The sequence below is a fragment of the Poromitra crassiceps genome (assembly GCF_964638095.1).
Source record: "Poromitra crassiceps genome assembly, chromosome: 1".
NCBI classification, from domain to species: domain Eukaryota; kingdom Metazoa; phylum Chordata; class Actinopteri; order Beryciformes; family Melamphaidae; genus Poromitra; species Poromitra crassiceps.
In genome coordinates, this window is record NC_139623.1 from 13,648,887 (window position 1) to 13,668,886 (window position 20,000).

Here is a 20,000-nt window from a genome sequence, read left to right on the forward strand (position 1 = left end):
TCTTTGTCTTGTTATTCTGTCTGTTGTTTGGCTCTTTTCTTGTCTTGTTAGTCTGCCTGGGTGTTGGCTCTTTTCTTTGTCTTGTTATTCTGCCTGTGGTTTGGGCTCGTTTCTTGTCTTGTTATTCTGCCTGTGTTTGGCTTCTTTTCCCTTTGTCTTGTTATTCTGCCTGTGTTGGCTCTTTCTTTGTCTTGTTATTCTGCTCTGTGTTTGGCTCTTTTCTTTGTCTTGTTATTCTGCCTGTGTTTGGCTCTTTTCTTTGTCTTGTTATTCTGCCTGTGTTTGGCTCTTTTCTTTGTCTTGTTATTCTGCCTGTGTTTGGCTCTTTTCTTTGTCTTGTTATTCTGCCTGTGTTTGGCTCTTTTCTTTGTCTTGTTATTCTGCCTGTGTTTGGCTCTTTTCTTTGTCTTGTTATTCTGCCTGTGTTTGGCTCTTTTCTTTGTCTTGTTATTCTGCCTGTGTTTGGCTCTTTTCTTTGTCTTGTTATTCTGCCTGTGTTTGGCTCTTTTCTTTGTCTTGTTATTCTGCCTGTGTTTGGCTCTTTTCTTTGTCTTGTTATTCTGCCTGTGTTTGGCTCTTTTCTTTGTCTTGTTATTCTGCCTGTGTTTTGGCTCTTTTCTTTGTCTTGTTATTCTGCCTGTGTTTGGCTCTTTTCTTTGTCTTGTTATTCTGCCTGTGTTTGGCTCTTTTCTTTGTCTTGTTATTCTGCCTGTGTTTGGCTCTTTTCTTTGTCTTGTTATTCTGCCTGTGTTTGGCTCTTTTCTTTGTCTTGTTATTCTGCCTGTGTTTGGCTCTTTTCTTTGTCTTGTTATTCTGCCTGTGTTTGGCTCTTTTCTTTGTCTTGTTATTCTGCCTGTGTTTGGCTCTTTTCTTTGTCTTGTTATTCTGCCTGTGTTTGGCTCTTTTCTTTGTCTTGTTATTCTGCCTGTGTTTGGCTCTTCTTTCTTTGTCTTGTTATTCTGCCTGTGTTTGGCTCTTTTCTTTGTCTTGTTATTCTGCCTGTGTTTGGCTCTTTTCTTTGTCTTGTTATTCTGCCTGTGTTTGGCTCTTTTTCTTTGTCTTGTTATTCTGTCTGTGTTTGGCTCTTTTCTTTGTTGTTATTCTGCCTGTGTTTGGCTCTTTTCTTTGTCTTGTTATTCTGCCTGTGTTTGGCTCTTTTCTTTGTCTTGTTATTCTGTCTGTGTTTGGCTCTTTTCTTTGTCTTGTTATTCTGCCTGTGTTTGGCTCTTTTCTTTGTCTTGTTATTCTGCCTGTGTTTGGCTCTTTTCTTTGTCTTGTTATTCTGTCTGTGTTTGGCTCTTTTCTTTGTCTTGTTATTCTGCCTGTGTTTGGCTCTTTTCTTTGTCTTGTTATTCTGCCTGTGTTTGGCTCTTTTCTTTGTCTTGTTATTCTGCCTGTGTTTGGCTCTTTTCTTTGTCTTGTTATTCTGCCTGTGTTTGGCTCTTTTTCTTGTCTTGTTATTCTGCCTGTGTTTGGCTCTTTTCTTTGTCTTGTTATTCTGCCTGTGTTTGGCTCTTTTCTTTGTCTTGTTATTCTGCCTGTGTTTGGCTCTTTTCTTTGTCTTGTTATTCTGCCTGTGTTTGGCTCTTTTCTTTGTCTTGTTATTCTGCCTGTGTTTGGCTCTTTTCTTTGTCTTGTTATTCTGCCTGTGTTTGGCTCTTTTCTTTGCCTTGTTATTCTGCCTGTGTTTGGCTCTTTTCTTTGTCTTGTTATTCTGCCTGTGTTTGGCTCTTTTCTTTGTCTTGTTATTCTGTCTGTGTTTGGGTCTTTTCTTTGTCTTGTTATTCTGCCTGTGTTTGGCTCTTTTCTTTGTCTTGTTATTCTGCCTGTGTTTGGCTCTTTTCTTTGTCTTGTTATTCTGCCTGTGTTTGGCTCTTTTCTTTGTCTTGTTATTCTGCCTGTGTTTGGCTCTTTTCTTTGTCTTGTTATTCTGCCTGTGTTTGGCTCTTTTCTTTGTCTTGTTATTCTGCCTGTGTTTGGCTCTTTTCTTTGCCTTGTTATTCTGCCTGTGTTTGGCTCTTTTCTTTGTCTTGTTATTCTGCCTGTGTTTGGCTCTTTTCTTTGTCTTGTTATTCTGCCTGTGTTTTGGGTCTCCATGCCATCTGTTGTTTCATGCAGTTGGTCATTTTAATTTCCTCTCCTCCCTGCATCCGGCTCATATCGCCCTCCTCTGCGTTCCCTCACCGACTCTCTCCTCTGCGTTCCCTCACCGCAGCCATCCATCTCTGTCCCCTGGCTTTGGACAGGTCATTTAAACACCACAAAGGCACGTATGATTGATCGCAAAAAAAACATGCATGTGCACGAGAACTAAGGCCAAAAATCATATCTCTGTATTTTTAGGCTGTGTTTTCTACTAAGTGCTAAATCTCCAGTTGTAAGTCAAAGCCACATCTGAGATGTCACAAGTACTTTTATTAAAAACAAGACTGTGATCAAAATAAAGACAAAGACAGGGTTTCCTTCCCCGACTATTGGTGCTTTCAAGAAATATTTACACAATGAGATTTTTGATAAATAATCATCAGTAATGTGGATATAATGACTAAGTGGGTAAAGGCAAATAATAGAACAGCTAGAACAGTCTGGTAAGTTCAGAAAATAACATGCAGCCTTGGAAAAGACAACACTTATGCCATATCATGATAATACGATATCCAAAATCTAAGATGATATCTATTCTCATATCACAATATGGATGTAATATTGATATATTGCCCAGCCGGAGCGAGAACAGGCTTTTTAACATCACACTTTGGCCGTGTATCTGTCTATGTGTGTATGTGTGTATTTGTGTATATGTGTATCTGTGTATGTGTGTCTCTGTGTATCTGTGTATGTGTGTCTCTGTGTATGTGTGTCTCTGTGTATCTGTGTCTCTGTGTCTCTGTGTATGTGTGTCTCTGTGTATCTGTGTCTCTGTGTATGTGTGTATCTGTGTCTCTGTGTATGTGTGTCTCTGTGTATGTGTATATCTGTGTATCTGTGTCTCTGTGTATGTGTATATCTGTGTATCTGTGTCTCTTTGTATGTGTGTATGTGTGTCTCTGTGTATGTGTATATCTGTGTCTCTGTGTATCTGTGTATCTGTGTCTCTGTGTATGTGTATATCTGTGTCTCTGTGTATGTGTATATCTGTGTCTCTGTGTATGTGTGTCTCTGTGTATCTGTGTCTCTGTGTATGTGTGTATCTGTGTATCTGTGCCTCTGTGTATGTGTATATCTGTGTCTCTGTGTCTCTGTGTATGTGTATATGTATATCTGTGTCTCTGTGTATCTGTGTCTCTGTGTCTCTGTGTATCTGTGTATCTGTGTCTCTGTGTATCTGTGTATCTGTGTCTCTTTGTATGTGTATATCTGTGTCTCTGTGTCTCTGTGTATGTGTATATGTATATCTGTGTCTCTGTGTATCTGTGTCTCTGTGTATCTGTGTATCTGTGTATCTGTGTCTCTTTGTATGTGTGTCTCTGTGTATCTGTCTCTGTGTCTCTGTGTATCTGTGTCTCTGTGTATCTGTGTATCTGTGTATCTTTGTATGTGTGTCTCTGTGTATCTGTCTCTGTGTCTCTGTGTATCTGTGTCTCTGTGTATCTGTGTATCTGTGTATCTTTGTATGTGTGTCTCTGTGTATCTGTCTCTGTGTCTCTGTGTCTCTGAATGTGTCCCTGTGTGAAAGCCACATCGCTCAGTTCAAAGGACTAATAATGCATGCCATTAGGTGTGTGCTGCAGTGCACTCTCTCTCACACCACAGTCAATATCCACATGCAGAGAGAGAGAGATAGGGCGATGGCTGGAGGGAGAGGAGAGGAGAGGAAGAGGGGAGGATGGAGAGAGAGAGGCGGGGGAAAGATGAAGGTAAAGAAGAGAAGATTCAAGAAAATAGAGGGAAGAGAGAAAGTGTGAGGTTCAGATAATGTGTTCGTGTTAGCGGATCATGTCAGTGCTCAGCGTGTGTGTGTGTGTGTGTGTGTGTGTGTGTGTGTGTGTGTGTGCGTGTGTGCGTGTGTGTGTGTGTGTGTGTGTGTGTGTGTGCGTGCGCGCATGTGCACGTGTGAGGCCGCAAGAAGCCCTCTTAGCTGTAATACTTTGATCAATTACCAATGATGAGCTATCACTCTGCAGGGCAGGAGTGTGTGTGTGTGTGTGTGTGTGTGTGTGTGTGTGTGTGTGTGTGTGTGTGTGTGTGTGTGTGTGTGTGTGTGTGCGTGTGTGTGTGCGTGCGCGTGCGTGCGTGCGTGCGTGCATGTGCGTGCGTGCGTGCATGTGCGTGCGTGCGTGCGTGTGTGTGTGTCGGCCTTGAGAAAAGGCAGCATATTCCAGTCTGTTGGACACACTCTAGACAGGTATTGATTTCAATGGGGCGAATTTAGAGCCTACTCAACCACTACACCCTATCAGACAGACAGACACGCACCCCCCCCCCCCACACACACACACACACACACACACACACACACACACACAGACATATTCTTCCAATGGTCCGGGGAGATATGACGGAGAGATAGAGAGAAAAATAAAGTATAGAGTAGAGGCAGAGAACAGTGAAAGATTGAATTCTTCCACAATTCACCTATTAATATCCTCACTGTCAAACTGATATTGAATTAGATAACAAGTAAACCCACCCACACACACACACACACACACACACACACACAGTTCTTTTTTGAAACACCTTTGCCTGCTTGCAAGAGAGAAAGACAGAGGGAGTGGGAGGGACATATAGCAGGAAGGACTCTCCTGCGTGTGTGTGTGTGTGTGTGTGTGTGTGTGTGTGTGTGTGTGTGTGTGTGTGTGTGTGTGTGTGTGTGTGTGTGTGTGTGATGTGCGGCTCACCATGCTTTCAGCAGGGGAGCAGTGCTCTGCTGGCTGAGTGGAGACCTCCTGCTACAATGTTAGCATCTCTGTAGCAAACTGACAACGGATTAAGGATTGTGGCCTCGGGGGGCAGGCTGGCTTATAACTCCTGATTGGCAATTATTTGTTACTGTTGGACAAGTTTGAATCCATCCCAACCGCCTGCCCTTCACTAGTGTCTCTTGATGATTCTGGGATGGTATCGCTTTGTATTGATGCCATAGCGGAGCCTTAACGGTGCCTGAACTGAACCAATATATATATATTTTTAAAGTGGATTTAAAGCGGATTTTTATTTATTTAAAGAGGATTGCAAGCGACATGCGTGTGTGATCTTCGATCTTCGAAGAATTGGCGAATAGTTCTCAGTGATTATCAAATAGTATTTTTGCTCAAAATGGATATAGTGGATATAGTTGTAGTCGTATAGTTGTAGTAGTCTGTTGACCGAGGATCGCTACTTAGTAATAGTGCAGGACGCCTCGCCCCTCCTTCTCTACGGGGGCTCAAGAGTCGCTCATCCCGATCTCGACTCTTCTCGTCCCTGGCACCTCAATGGTGGAATGAGCTTCCACCTTCGGTCAGGACAGCTGAATCACTGCCGATCTTTCGGAAAAGACTAAAGACTCACCTTTTCAGGCTCCATCTGGGCCCTTCTTGATCTAACTTCTTTCTCTCTCTTTCTTAAAAAAAACAAAAAAAAAACTAACCTAAACTAAACTTGTACCACTGTTCCTTCAGAAGTTGTAGTTGTCATAGACTGTGTTGCATAGTTGATTGCTCTATTGCTGACAAAAATGTGTTATTATAAGTCGCTTTGGATAAAAGCGTCTGCCAAATGATGTAATGTAATGTAATGTAATGTACTTAAAGCGGTTAATATAATAGTTGTAGTAGTCTGTTGACCTAGGATCGCTGCTTAAAGCGGTGGATATAGTTGTAGTAGTCTGCTGAGAACTAGTGGAGCATCCACTGTGTTTAAGTGGCGTGCCAGCACACAACCATGCTGAAGGAGGAGAGATACACTTAACACCCCCCCCACACACACACACGCACGCACCCACACACACACTCACACACATACACACGCACGCACACACACACACACACACGCACACACACACGCACGCACACACACACACACACACACATACACGCACGCACACACACGCGCGTACACACACACACACACACACACACACACACACACACACACACACATCCTCTTCCCCTTCTCTGGAAAATCTAGCATCTTTCAAACACACAGCAGTAGAGCAAGCCGCTCTTGTTACAAAAAGGGGTGATTACACTTACTGTCAGAGTGTTTTATCGATGGACGCTACAGTACTTTAAGAGGCCAGGCAGATAATAGGCAGGCAGGGCTACTCTGTGGCATTATGTTGCCTACCACTGATTTATAGGGAACATACTCTCCTCTCTCTCTCTCTCTCTCTCTCTCTCTCTCTCCCTCCCTCCATCCTCCCTCTCTCTCTCTCTCTCTCTCTCTCCCTCCATCCTCTCCCTCTCTCTCTCTCTCTCTCTCTCTCTCTCTCTCTCTCTCTCTCTCTCTCTCTCTCTCTCTCTCTCTCTCTCTCTCCCTCTCTCTGATGTGATTTTACAGTAGTGACATTGATCCGGGCCCACTTTGATCTTGCTCTTAGCTGTTGCTCCCTCCCGCTCTCCCCCCTCCTCTCCCTGGTGGCCAGACTCTGCAGCTTTTAACCCGACTACCCCTCTCCTCATCCTATAAACCCCCCAAGCCCCATCTTCCCCTCCTTCCTTCAATCCCTCCATCCATCCATTCCTCTGGCCGCTCTATATTATGTCCGTTGACTCTCTGAGCCCGTGCCCTGCTCCTCAAGAGTGCACTGATGAGTGTGTGTGTGTGTGTGTGTGTGTGTGTGTGTGTGTGTGTGTGTGTGTGTGTGTGTGTGTGTGTGTGTGTGTGTGCGTGTGTGCGTGCGTGCGTGCGTGCGTGCGTGTGTGTGTGTGTGTGTGCGTGCGTGTGTGCGTGCACTAGAATTACTAGAATCACATTATATTTGTCTGTAACGCAGTAATGTAACAGGTTATGGTAACTAAATTCAGTAATCAGTTACTAATCAAACAATGATGTTGTTATTTGCGTTACATAAGTTTAAGTTTACATATGATTATCTGACTGGCCAGATAGAAAATAAATCATCAAACCTGCCTTTTCATGCATGCTTCCGCAACAACCTCTGACCTCTCATGTGACGTTGGCTAGTGCAGTATAGAGACAGTTTGTGCAGGAGATAGGATGAAAATGGCACATTACTTCAAAATTGTTGCATGAAAGAATGTGACAATAAAGTGCATAAACTACTGCCAGAACCTAATGGTGTTAGGAAGGCCAGTCTCTAATATGTAAGAGATAATCAACGACTAGGTGTGCGTTATACGATTTTAATGCACGATGTGGAGGCAAATAACCACCCGACACCGTTTTCCACAAGTCATAACTCTGTTTACCTAGCAACACGTGGGAAACCGACTAATACCTGGAACAAGCGATAGCATCCCGTCAGCTTCTCATGCAATGGAAACCTTGTTTGCTTGGATGGAACCTTGGATGTGAGCCGGTATGGTGCAGGGAAGCTAGTCCGCTCAGCTGAGGTAGCTGAGGTATGGTGCAGGGAAGCTAGTCCGCTCAGCTGAGGTAGCTGGGGTATGGTGCAGGGAAGCTAGTCCGCTCAGCTGAGGTAGCTGAGGTATGGTGCAGGGAAGCTAGTCCGCTCAGCTGAGGTAGCTGAGGTATGGTGCAGGGAAGCTAGTCCGCTCAGCTGAGGTAGCTGAGGTATGGTGCAGGGAAGCTAGTCCGCTCAGCTGAGGTAGCTGAGGTATGGTGCAGGGAAGCTAGTCCCCTCAGCTGAGGTAGCTGAGGTATGGTGCAGGGAAGCTAGTCCGCTCAGCTGAGGTAGCTGAGGTATGGTGCAGGGAAGCTAGTCCGCTCAGCTGAGGTAGCTGAGGTATGGTTCAGGGAAGCTAGTCCGCTCAGCTGAGGTAGCTGAGGTATGGTGCAGGGAAGCTAGTCCGCTCAGCTGAGGTAGCGAGTTGAACTAACTACTGTGCTGTTTGATTAAACAGCTGTGCAGGTTGGGGAGCGGATGAATTTACAACATGTGATTAGACTTGAGCCGGACTACGTGTGCATTATATGGTTTTAATGCACACCTGCCGGCCAATCAGAAACAAGTTTTCACCCAGACCATGGTATAAATTATTTTATTTATTTGTTGAAATTATTTTGAGGCAATTGATATGTAGGCAATGTTAGGAAGGCCACCCTCTTTTATATTGTTTTATATACAGTATTGATATAGTTTTTTTTTAGGCCTACTTTTGGAGCGTTTTCTAAAAATCGCTTAAAAAAATGCATTTACGCTTCGAAAATCCTAAAAGTGGTCCTCATTTGTGAAGATCATCTTGCTGAACACAAAGTTCACTGTTTCATAAACTTTTATTAACCACAGACCTTATTTCAAGCATTTAACCAAAAATCCCCATACAAAAATCACATTGACTTTTACACCTAAGAGCCAGAAGAACATCCAGGTCTTGCGGACTCATTCCTTTGGTACTCTATTAAAGAACATAGCCGAAAGATCTGGACTAAAGCAAAAGTAATGTAATGAGTAGTGTAACAAAATTATTTTCTACAGGGAGTAAATAAGTAATTGACTACTTTTTATGCCTCCGCCGGCGATAGCCAGGCCAGAGGCATTATGGATTCGGGTTGTCCGTCCGTACGTCCATCCCATGTTCGTTAACGCGATATCTGAGGAACGCCTTGACGGAATTTCATCAGATTTGCCTCAAACGTCGACTTGGACTCAAGGATGAACTGATTAGATTTTGGTCGTCAAAGGTCAAAGTCACTGTGACCCCTCGAACGCCATTTTCAAGCTCGTTAACGTGATATCTCAGGAACGCCTTGCTGGAATTTCTTCCAATTTGGCTCAAACGTCCACTTGGACTCAAGGATGAACTGATTAGATCTTGGTGGTTAAAGGTCAAAGTTTAAGGTCACTGTGACCTCACAAACCCCATTTCCAAGCTCTTTCACGTGATATCTCAGGAACGCCTTGACGGAATTAGTCTCGGTTTCCAGACGTTTGGTGAGCGGCGCCAACAGCGCCACCTAACCACCAAACCACCAAACGTCTGGGAATTTACTGTTCCAAATCTGGTTCAGAGCCCGGCGAGAACGGCCGGCAGCAGACACGCCTACATTTATTATTAGAATTTTATTTGGTAGCGGCAATGCAATGTTTCATAGTTCCAATATAGAGCAAGACACTGATGTGCTGCAAAGAGAGTTTATACCTCTTGTTGTTTATTTTACAATAATTTTTCCTACCCGGAAGTGGTCCGCAGCGCTTGCTACTGTGAGTCAACAGCAGGCTCTGTAACGTAGCCTCGGATGTCGGGCTTATCGATGGGGGAAAGACATCTAGCCGCTGGGGCCGGATGAAACACGTCCTATTAACAGGTTATGTTTGTTTCTAAGTGATTAATATGTTTCTCTGCAAACGCGACAGCACCGGTTCTGCATGAGCGTCACTGCTCCCAGAAAGCAGGCCACAACGCTCATGATTGGTTCTCCGATGCAAGGCTTCCAACAGCACCACCTAACGTTATGAAAAGATTTAAATAGTAATATTCTCAGTCTTACAGTAGTGAAACGGATTAAGACTGAGAGCTGAGTCTATGACGGAATTATTTCAAATTTGGCTCAAATGTCGACTTGGACTAAAGGATGAACTGATTCGATTTTGGTGGTCAAAGGACAAAGGTTAAGGTCACTGTGACCTCACGAATGCCATTTTCAAGCTCGTTAATGCAATATTTCAAGAACGCCTTGACGGAATTTCTCCAAATTTAATTCCAATTTAACGTCCACTTGGACTCAAGGAAGAACTGATTAGATTTTGATGGTCAAAGTTCAAGGTTGCTGTGACATCACGACGACTCGTTTCATGCTCGTTAACGTGCTATCTCAGCAACGCCTTGATGGAATTTAATCTAATTTGGCTCAAACGTCCACTTGGACTCAATGATGAACTGATTACATTTTGGTGGTCAAAGGTCAAGGTCACTGTGACACCATTTTTTTCATGAACACCATTTTCAATTTTCATTTAACGCGATATCTCAGTAACATCTTGACGGAATGTCTTCACATTTGGCTCAAATGTCAAAGTCTGGACAGACATGGATGTCGACTGCTCACTTGTTGGCGGAGGCATATCTGCGGTGCGGTCGTTCTAGTTCATGTAAAGAGTAATGTGTAAGTAATACATTACAAAAATTAAACGGTATTCCATTGCAGTTACAGTTTAAATTGGTGATATTCTGAATACAGTTACTGTCTTTAAAATATATTAGTTAGCTATTTCTTTATTTGTTTGTTTTGTTTTATTTGCTCTCAAATTCATATGAGGCACACCTTTCCCATAAACAGATTTAAAAGAATGTGCAACAATTTGTGTGCGCGTACTGCACCTGCTACACACCACAAGACAATGCAGTGTTGGAGGAGATACATCCAGGACACTCTCAGGAATGCATTTCTGATGTGGAAATATAACACATTTTACTGAAAGTCAAACTGAACCCGTTCGGATCCCAAGTGGCGCGTAGGTCGGAGTCCGTTTCAGACTGAAAACATAACTTGTCTGAGATGACAGGTTGAGAGGCGGGTCATAGTAGCGTGTCGATGAATTTATTTGACAATTCTGGGCACTGGATTCGGCTTTGGCCAATCCTGGCGTGTTCCGCCCCCAAATCGAGTGGGATTCAGCGTGTTGTGGCCATGTGGTGCTCTCCTCGGGAGGAGCCTGGTGACGTGAGCTACGCGAGTAGAGCCGCAGCAGGCAGCCAGCTGCCTTTTGTGTGGTGCGGAGCGAAGAGTGCAGCCCGTCGGCCTGGAATCTCCGAGGGGCCGGGGTCTGAATTCAGCCTTAACAACGTTAACTCACGTTATCCTGGAATGCGAGTTTAAGAGCCAGTTTGCATTTGTTTGCATTCTTAGACATTACCGTTTGCTTTTTTTTCATACGTTACCTACAATTGGCCAAGTTAGTAGTTAGTTTATGAGCTAGAAATTCTGCCAGATGACAGGCACTAGTCGCCATTTTCTCCTTCATTTGGAAGAGAATATTATCCTGAAATTAAGATTTGATTGACAGCTGCCATGTTGTGATATGATTGGTTGAAATGGGGTAGAAATTTGATAGTACTAGGTGACATCAGCAAACTGTAGATTACTGTTGTGAAGGAAATCTTGAAAAATGAACTTTTGATGTGAAAAAGTGTGAAAAACAAAAGCCGTTTTCCCACATGCGTACCGGAAAATTACCTGTAAGTCAATATCGGACATTTCCCTTCACACTTCTGCTCGCGCATGTGGGAATCTATCAGCGAATTTTCCTGTATGTTGGGGGGGCGGGGGGAGGGGGGAGCTTATTTGGGGGGTCGGCAAAACTCGAAATAAGTTCGCTTGTCAGTTGTCACACAATAAATCACACTCGTTTGACTTAAGAGCAGCGTCAAGCCGCCAGCGTAATCAACACAGCCGATTTCCCCCTCCCCTCTCTGCTCGAGAGCAGCAGCCACAGGACAGACACAGCGAGAAAGGCTTGCAAGCTGCTCAACGCTTGTATGTATGTAGAGAAAGCAGACTGGCTTCGTTTGATGTGTCCGGGGTTGCCTTCGGAAATCAGCAAGCTGACACTGCTCTTATTAGGCTATCACAAGATCATTTCGCCAGTTTGCTTTAATGTGCGCGAATGATTAGATTATGCCCGCTGGAACATTAAGCAAAGTGTGTAGGCTACTCCTCGCCCATGATTGAAGGACCGCTGTCGCGGAAAATGACTGGAACCGTTTCCACTTGCGTCTCCTTAAGAGCATACCGCTCTTCTGACTAGGTCGAAAGTGGTGAAATGTCGGGGACGACGGGGTCGCGCTTATACCGGCACAGCGCCTTTCTCACATGCAGGCATTACACCACGTTCCGGTCATTTTGCGGTACAAAGCGCATGTGGGAAAAGGGCTTAAATAAATTAGATTTTTGTGATTTTTTTTGGCATACATTATTAAATAGGTGCACTGAATACCCAGGTATTTGAACTAAAATAAAATAAAAGTCATTTTTGGGTTAAGCTCGACTTTAATAACATGCTGAAGAAGGTTGCAACATTACATCAGTGCCAGAGATTGGAAAAGTACACACATTCTTTACTTAATTAGAAGTACAGTTACTTGTGTAAAAAAGTACAGTCTCTGAAATGTAATAGACAGGCAAAGTGACCGCCTACTTCCTGCTTCAGGACTGTACCAGAGATTTTCCCATACACATTTCGTAAAATGCGTATAAAAATAGTTTTACTGGTTCAAACCAAACGTACAGATAGAAACAGGAGAGATCGCATAACATTTCACTGGGACCAAAACGTAAAAAAAAGAGTTTAAAGAAGATATTTTTTCGATGTTATTGTTATTGTTCTATGGTCTCTCCCAATTATAGCGTTAGCTGAACCGTTTGGTTCGAGGAAGTACAACTATTTTCTAAGCATTTTACGAAATGTCTATGGGAAAATAAATGGCGGATGAAAATCTCTGGTACAGTGCTGAAGCAGGAAGTGACGTTCCAGTTTGCCTCTCTATAAAAGTAAAAATGACCTTGAGTAATCTAATGCAATACGTTATGTAATTCAATCAGTAATTTGTAGTGGAATATCTTTTAAAAGTAACCCTCCCAACACTGGTGATGTCACATTCGTGTCATATTGAATTTACTATAAATGCAAATAGCTAATCGCTTCTGTTTGCCACCCCCCCCCCCCCCCCCCCCTGTAATTGCGCGTGTGTGTCAGAGACACGCCCATTGAAGATGCCAGAGTATCACTCACATATAAACAGTTGGCTGATTAAGGTGACATGTTTTGTTGTCACACAAATGCACAGCCAGCTTTTAGTGAAGTGAAGTGATTTGCTTTCAGATTTCTCCGACACGACAAGTTGCCCTCCCCCTCATTTTCCTCTCTTTCTTTTCTGCCATTATCCCTTCATCTCTGAGAACTTGCTTTTCTTTGGTAGCGTGAAACTCTCCAACTGCCTTTTTTCCCTGTCTGCTCCGTTACTCTCTGTGCTCTACTCAATTTGCGTTCACGCCTCCCTGGTGGAACCAACCTCATCCCTCGCTCATGTTCTCCTTCCTCTCGCTCTCCATCTCTCTCTCTCTCTCTCTCTCTCTCTCTCTTTTACATTCACTATAAATATAGGGGAGAAAAGGATGTGAATGTTGAACAATGAATCTTCCTTCCATGTTAGTCTGAAAGAGAGAGAGGAGAGAGGAAGGAGGGAGAGAGAGAGAAGAGATCCAGGAAGGATGTAGAGAGAGCAGGAAGAAGTGAGGGAGAGAGAGAGAAGAGATCCAGGAAGGATGTAGAGAGAGCAGGAAGAAGTGAGGGAGAGAGAGAGAAGAGATCCAGGAAGGATGTAGAGAGAGCAGGAAGAAGTGAGGGAGAGAGAGAGAAGAGATCCAGGAAGGATGTAGAGAGAGCAGGAAGAAGTGAGGGAGAGAGGGAGATGGGAGCAGCGTTTCGATCTTCATTTAATAATTGAATAATAATCTCCCTGGAGACGTGACCTAGAACTGGGAAAGAGAGACAGCCACAGAGAAAGAGAGACAGCATCAGGCAGAGGATGACACTGTGCTGCCCCCTTGTGATTTTATTATGGCACCACCGTATCTTTCCAGTGTGAGTGTGTGTGTGTGTGTGTGTGTGTGTGTGTGTGTGTGTGTGTGTGTGTGTGTGTGTGTGTGTGTGTGTGTGTGTGTGTGTGTGTGTGTGTGTGTGTGTGTGTGTGTGTGTGTGTGTGTGTGTGTGTGTGTGTGTGAACATGTGGGGGGGGGGGGGGGGGGTGTTCATCGGTGTGTGTATGATTTACAACCGCAACCTGTCTCTGTCGCACAGATATGAGCCTGTCTCTGTGATGGGGAGAAAAAGAGGGCTTTTGGATGTCAGGAAAGAATCTATTTCACTTTGTCACACAATCTACACACAAACACCCAGACCCAGACCTTATCTTCCTGTCAAGCAAGTCTTTTTTAGGTCTGAGGCTGATATATGAGCTCGGGGGGGGGACGTTGCAGGGACGTTGACGGCTGACGCGAGTGCGACGTAGCACTCAGGTTGATGTACGAGCGCTGGGGTTAGGGGACAGCGCTGCGCTGACACCAGGAGTAGGAGCTGTGGCCCTGGGGCCTTGAGTCCATACTGAAGAGCCAGCTCCGCATTCTCTGCATACAGCAGCCCCAAGCTACAAATATACCTAGAACACACCCCCACACACACGCACCTGCTCCCTGTTATAAATAAGCTAATAACTCTCAAACATAGATCTATACGACCTCAGACCAACAATTGAGCACAAACGCGTGTATCCGAATGCGGCGCGCCGACTGGGACCATGGGTTGTCTTTGTAGCGAAGCGTGTGTGCCCTTGAGTGTTCAGTGTTCAGGCCACAAAGCGTTTGTTCTAAATCTAAATAAATCCATCCATCTAAATCCATCTGAAAATGCTGCAAGCTTTGTGACTGAGTCAGTTAGCGGTTAGCATGGTGGCACCCCATACCAACAGTCCTAGTTTAAATGTTAAGTGTGTGTGTGTGTGTGTGTGTGTGTGTGTGTGTGTGTTCATGTGCACCTCGTGTGAACTGTGAACATGTTTTAATATTGCCACTAACATTTGTGTAAACATAGCCAGCCATCAAGGTGAACAATATTGCAAAAGTGTGTGATACTAAATGTCCCATAGCACCAGCTCCTCTAATGAAACAGGAAGCAACGCGGCAGAGTGAAGGTTGTTGTTTAATGAAACAGGAAGCAACGCGGCAGAGTGAAGGTTGTTGTTTAATGAAACAGGAAGCAACGCGGCAGAGTGAAGGTTGTTGTTTAATTAAACAGGAAGCAACGCGGCAGAGTGAAGGTTGTTGTTTAATGAAACAGGAAGCAACGCAGCAGAGTGAAGGTTGTTGTTTAATTAAACAGGAAGCAACGCAGCAGAGTGAAGGTTGTTGTTTAATGAAACAGGAAGCAACGCGGCAGAGTGAAGGTTGTTGTTTAATGAAACAGGAAGCAACGCGGCAGAGTGAAGGTTGTTGTTTAATTAAACAGGAAGCAACGCGGCAGAGTGAAGGTTGTTGTTTAATTAAACAGGAAGCAACGCGGCAGAGTGAAGGTTGTTGTTTAATGAAACAGGAAGCAACGCGGCAGAGTGAAGGTTGTTGTTTAATTAAACAGGAAGCAACGCGGCAGAGTGAAGGTTGTTGTTTAATTAAACAGGAAGCAACGCGGCAGAGTGAAGGTTGTTGTTTAATGAAACAGGAAGCAACGCGGCAGAGTGAAGGTTGTTGTTTAATGAAACAGGAAGCAACGCAGCAGAGTGAAGGTTGTTGTTTAATGAAACAGGAAGCAATGCGGCAGAGTGAAGGTTGTTGTTTAATTAAACAGGAAGCAACGCGGCAGAGTGAAGGTTGTTGTTTAATGAAACAGGAAGCAACGCGGCAGAGTGAAGGTTGTTGTTTAATTAAACAGGAAGCAACGCGGCAGAGTGAAGGTTGTTGTTTAATTAAACAGGAAGCAACGCGGCAGAGTGAAGGTTGTTGTTTAATTAAACAGGAAGCAACGCGGCAGAGTGAAGGTTGTTGTTTAATTAAACAGGAAGCAACGCGGCAGAGTGAAGGTTGTTGTTTAATTAAACAGGAAGCAACGCTGCAGAGTGAAGGTTGTTGTTTAATTAAACAGGAAGCAACGCGGCAGAGTGAAGGTTGTTGTTTAATTAAACAGGAAGCAACGCGGCAGAGTGAAGGTTGTTGTTTAATTAAACAGGAAGCAACGCTGCAGAGTGAAGGTTGTTGTTTAATTAAACAGGAAGCAACGCGGCAGAGTGAAGGTTGTTGTTTAATTCAACAGGAAGCAACGCGGCAGAGTGAAGGTTGTTGTTTAATTAAACAGGAAGCAACGCGGCAGAGTGAAGGTTGTTGTTTAATTAAACAGGAAGCAACGCGGCAGAGTGAAGGTTGTTGTTTAATTAAACAGGAAGCAACGCGGCAGAGTGAAGGTTGTTGTTTAATGAAACAGGAAGCAACGCGGCAGAGTGAAGGTTGTTGTTTAATGAAACAGGAAGCAACGTGGCAGAGTGAAGGTTGTTGTTTAATTAAACAGGAAGCAACGCAGCAGAGTGAAGGTTGTTGTTTAATTAAACAGGAAGCAACGCGGCAGAGTGAAGGTTGTTGTTTAATTAAACAGGAAGCAACGCGGCAGAGTGAAGGTTGTTGTTTAATGAAACAGGAAGCAACGCGGCAGAGTGAAGGTTGTTGTTTAATGAAACAGGAAGCAACGCGGCAGAGTGAAGGTTGTTGTTTAATGAAACAGGAAGCAACACGGCAGAGTGAAGGTTGTTGTTTAATTAAACAGGAAGCAACGCGGCAGAGTGAAGGTTGTTGTTTAATGAAACAGGAAGCAACGCGGCAGAGTGAAGGTTGTTGTTTAATGAAACAGGAAGCAACGCGGCAGAGTGAAGGTTGTTGTTTAATTAAACAGGAAGCAACGCGGCAGAGTGAAGGTTGTTGTTTAATGAAACAGGAAGCAACGCAGCAGAGTGAAGGTTGTTGTTTAATGAAACAGGAAGGAACGCAGCAGAGTGAAGGTTGTTGTTTAATGAAACAGGAAGCAACGCGGCAGAGTGAAGGTTGTTGTTTAATGAAACAGGAAGCAACGCGGCAGAGTGAAGGTTGTTGTTTAATGAAACAGGAAGCAACGCGGCAGAGTGAAGGTTGTTGTTTAATTAAACAGGAAGCAACGCGGCAGAGTGAAGGTTGTTGTTTAATTAAACAGGAAGCAACGCTGCAGAGTGAAGGTTGTTGTTTAATTAAACAGGAAGCAATGCGGCAGAGTGAAGGTTGTTGTTTAATTAAACAGGAAGCAACGCGGCAGAGTGAAGGTTGTTGTTTAATGAAACAGGAAGCAACGCAGCAGAGTGAAGGTTGTTGTTTAATTAAACAGGAAGCAACGCGGCAGAGTGAAGGTTGTTGTTTAATGAAACAGGAAGCAACGCGGCAGAGTGAAGGTTGTTGTTTAATTAAACAGGAAGCAACGCGGCAGAGTGAAGGTTGTTGTTTAATTAAACAGGAAGCAACGCAGCAGAGTGAAGGTTGTTGTTTAATGAAACAGGAAGCAACGCGGCAGAGTGAAGGTTGTTGTTTAATTAAACAGGAAGCAACGCGGCAGAGTGAAGGTTGTTGTTTAATGAAACAGGAAGCAACGCGGCAGAGTGAAGGTTGTTGTTTAATGAAACAGGAAGCAACGCAGCAGAGTGAAGGTTGTTGTTTAATGAAATAGGAAGCAACGCGGCAGAGTGAAGGTTGTTGTTTAATGAAACAGGAAGCAACGCAGCAGAGTGAAGGTTGTTGGTTCAAATGCTGCAAACCTGCCTGACTGGAGGCATTTAGTAAGGGTTTAGTGAGGCCGACCATTTAGTGTGAATGCCTACATTAAGTATCTTTGATCTTATATCGGCATATATGTACTGTACATGTAAACGAAGAAACATTTTATTTTCTATAATAGGGCCCCTTTATTTATTTTTTATAAATATTCTACAAATATTACAAATGTGCACATAGTGTGTTTTATTTATAACTATGTAACACTTTGTCTGTGTGTGTCCAGTCTGCGTAGGGAGGGCTACACAGTGCAGGTGAACGTCAATGACTACCTGGACATCTACTGTCCCCATTACAACGACAGCCAGCGCATGGTGGGCACCGGTGAGCAGTACATCCTCTACATGGTCAGCTACCGTGGGTATCGAACCTGCGACCCGCAGCTGGGCTTCAAGAGGTGGGAGTGTAACCGGCCCCACGCCCCCCACGCACCCATCAAGTTCTCAGAGAAGTTCCAGCGCTACAGCGCCTTCTCGCTGGGCTACGAGTTCCATGTTGGACAGGAGTACTACTACATCTGTGAGTGAAACCACACGGCTGTCCTGTCCCACACCACACGTGCTGCTGTAGGTCCTCTCATTAAACAATACATTACTGTCTGACCTTGCTAGCCCATAATTCAGTCACATGACAGTAGTAGCCTTACGAGGGCTCTCTGTGAGCTGAAATGTGTTTGCGTGAAATGTGTGGTTGTTTTTGTATTGTTAGATGATAGTCAATTCTGATTGGCCAATAAACACATTCTGAGGTCTGATATTTCTGAATAATAAGCTAAGCTGCTGTTTGACATCTAATCATATCACTCCACATTTGAGAAGTGTGCTGCATTTTATAGATTTTTAATCAAATTAACTCCTTAAAGGGATAGTGCAGATTATTGGACATAAAGTCCTATGAACTCCATACCAGTTCTAGAGTGTATGGGGAGCTGACTTGCCGATCTATGAGTCCCGTGGGCGGAGCTCTAGCTTGATCTGAGTGGAGAAAACTAGTGCCGGCGGACATTCTAGGGTCACGGAGTTATCAAGTTTGACTCCTAAAGAAAGCATGCATGTGTTATGACATCTCATTTCAACAATAAAACCGCAGTCTTGCTGTTGATCAGACTGCGCTATTTATTGGCACTACTTTCTGGCTCCGCACTGCATTCGCGGTGGTCACTAACACTGTGTACAGGTGTTTCAGACACAGCGCGCTCTGTAAACAGGCTACTAAAACATACTAAACATGTCTGACTATGAAAGCGATGAAGATATGCCGTTTACGCCAGATTTGAGGGGATGTCTTTATGAACCTGAATACACAGATAAGGAGCTTTGTCAGATCGACCTAGAATGGGCAGAGAGAGAGAGAGAGAGGCGGAGCAAGAAGATGCAGATCAACAGAGTTGGAGAGCTACTGCTGCCGAGTAGCCTATATTAGGCTATGTATTTTTATTTATGTTTTAACTGACAACATTTGTTAGATTTAGGTACTATAGTCTCTCGTACCATGGGATTTGGCGCAGCAGTGCTGTGTTTTCCTCTGCTCTTGATGTGGAGGTAAATAATTATTTTATAGGTGAAATGAGCACCGTACACTCAATTGTTTTATCCTCGCTGGCTTTGTGCATCCGCGGCAGTCACTAACTTGGCTATGTATTTATTTAGGTAGGTGTTTCAGACACAGCACGCTCTGTATGTCTGTAAACAGCGAGGCAAGTTGACAAAATGGTACGCACTTATGATTTTCCAGGCTGTAGCAATCAAAACCTTAGTCATACTGTATTCCATCATTTCCCTGTCATGGATCATGCCCATAGACAACTCTGGCTTGTTGCAATAGGGTTGAGCTTCAACACAAAGCAAGCGATGATTAAAAAACTTTGCGTGTACGGTGCTTATTTCACTGAAAAGGATTATTTACCTCCACGTCCAGGGCAGAGGAAAACCCATGTAGCCTACTGAAGAGCACTGCTGTGACCATGGTAAGAGAGACTACAGTAGGCTACCTAAATCTAACAATGTTGTCAGTAAAAAAAAAAAAAAAATACATAGCCTATATACTCCCGGTAGCTCTCCAACTCTGTTGATCTGCGTATTTTCTCTCTCTTCTCTTCATCTTCTCTCCTCTCTCTCTGCCCATTCTAGGTCGAGGTCTAGGTCTAGTTCCTCATCTGTGTATTCAGGTTCATGAAGACATCCCTTCAAATCTGGTGTAAACGGCATATCTTCATCGCTTTCATAGTCAGACATGTTTAGTATGTTTTAGTAGCCTGTTTACAGAGCGTGCTGTGTCTGAAACACCTGTACACAGCGTTATAGTGACCACCGCGGATGCAGTGCGAAGCCAGAAAGTAGTGCCAATAAATAGCGCAGTCTGATCAACAGCAAGACTGCGGTTTTATTGTTGAAATGAGATGTCATAACACATGCATGCTTTCTTTAGGAGTAAAACTTGATAACTCCGTGACCCTAGAATGTCCATCGGGACTAGTTTTTCTCCACTCAGATCAAGCTAGAGCTCCGCCCTCGGGACTCATGGATCAGCAAATCAGCTCCCCATACACTCTACAACTGGTATGGAGTTCATAGGACTTTATGTCCAATAATCTGCACTAT

The 20,000-nt window shown here is 44.0% G+C and overlaps 1 protein-coding gene across 1 annotated transcript in view; it reads left to right on the forward strand.

Moving 5' to 3' along the window:
* The window catches only part of efna3b (ephrin-A3b), a gene marked incomplete at both ends in the record, with an annotated part of 121,941 nt that overhangs the window by 79,153 nt on the left and 22,788 nt on the right, over positions 1 to 20,000 (forward strand). The window contains one exon of the mRNA XM_083648706.1: positions 17,627 to 17,919. Within this exon, the coding sequence (XP_083504832.1) occupies positions 17,627 to 17,919 (293 nt within the window). The remainder of the gene's footprint in view (positions 1 to 17,626; positions 17,920 to 20,000) is intronic.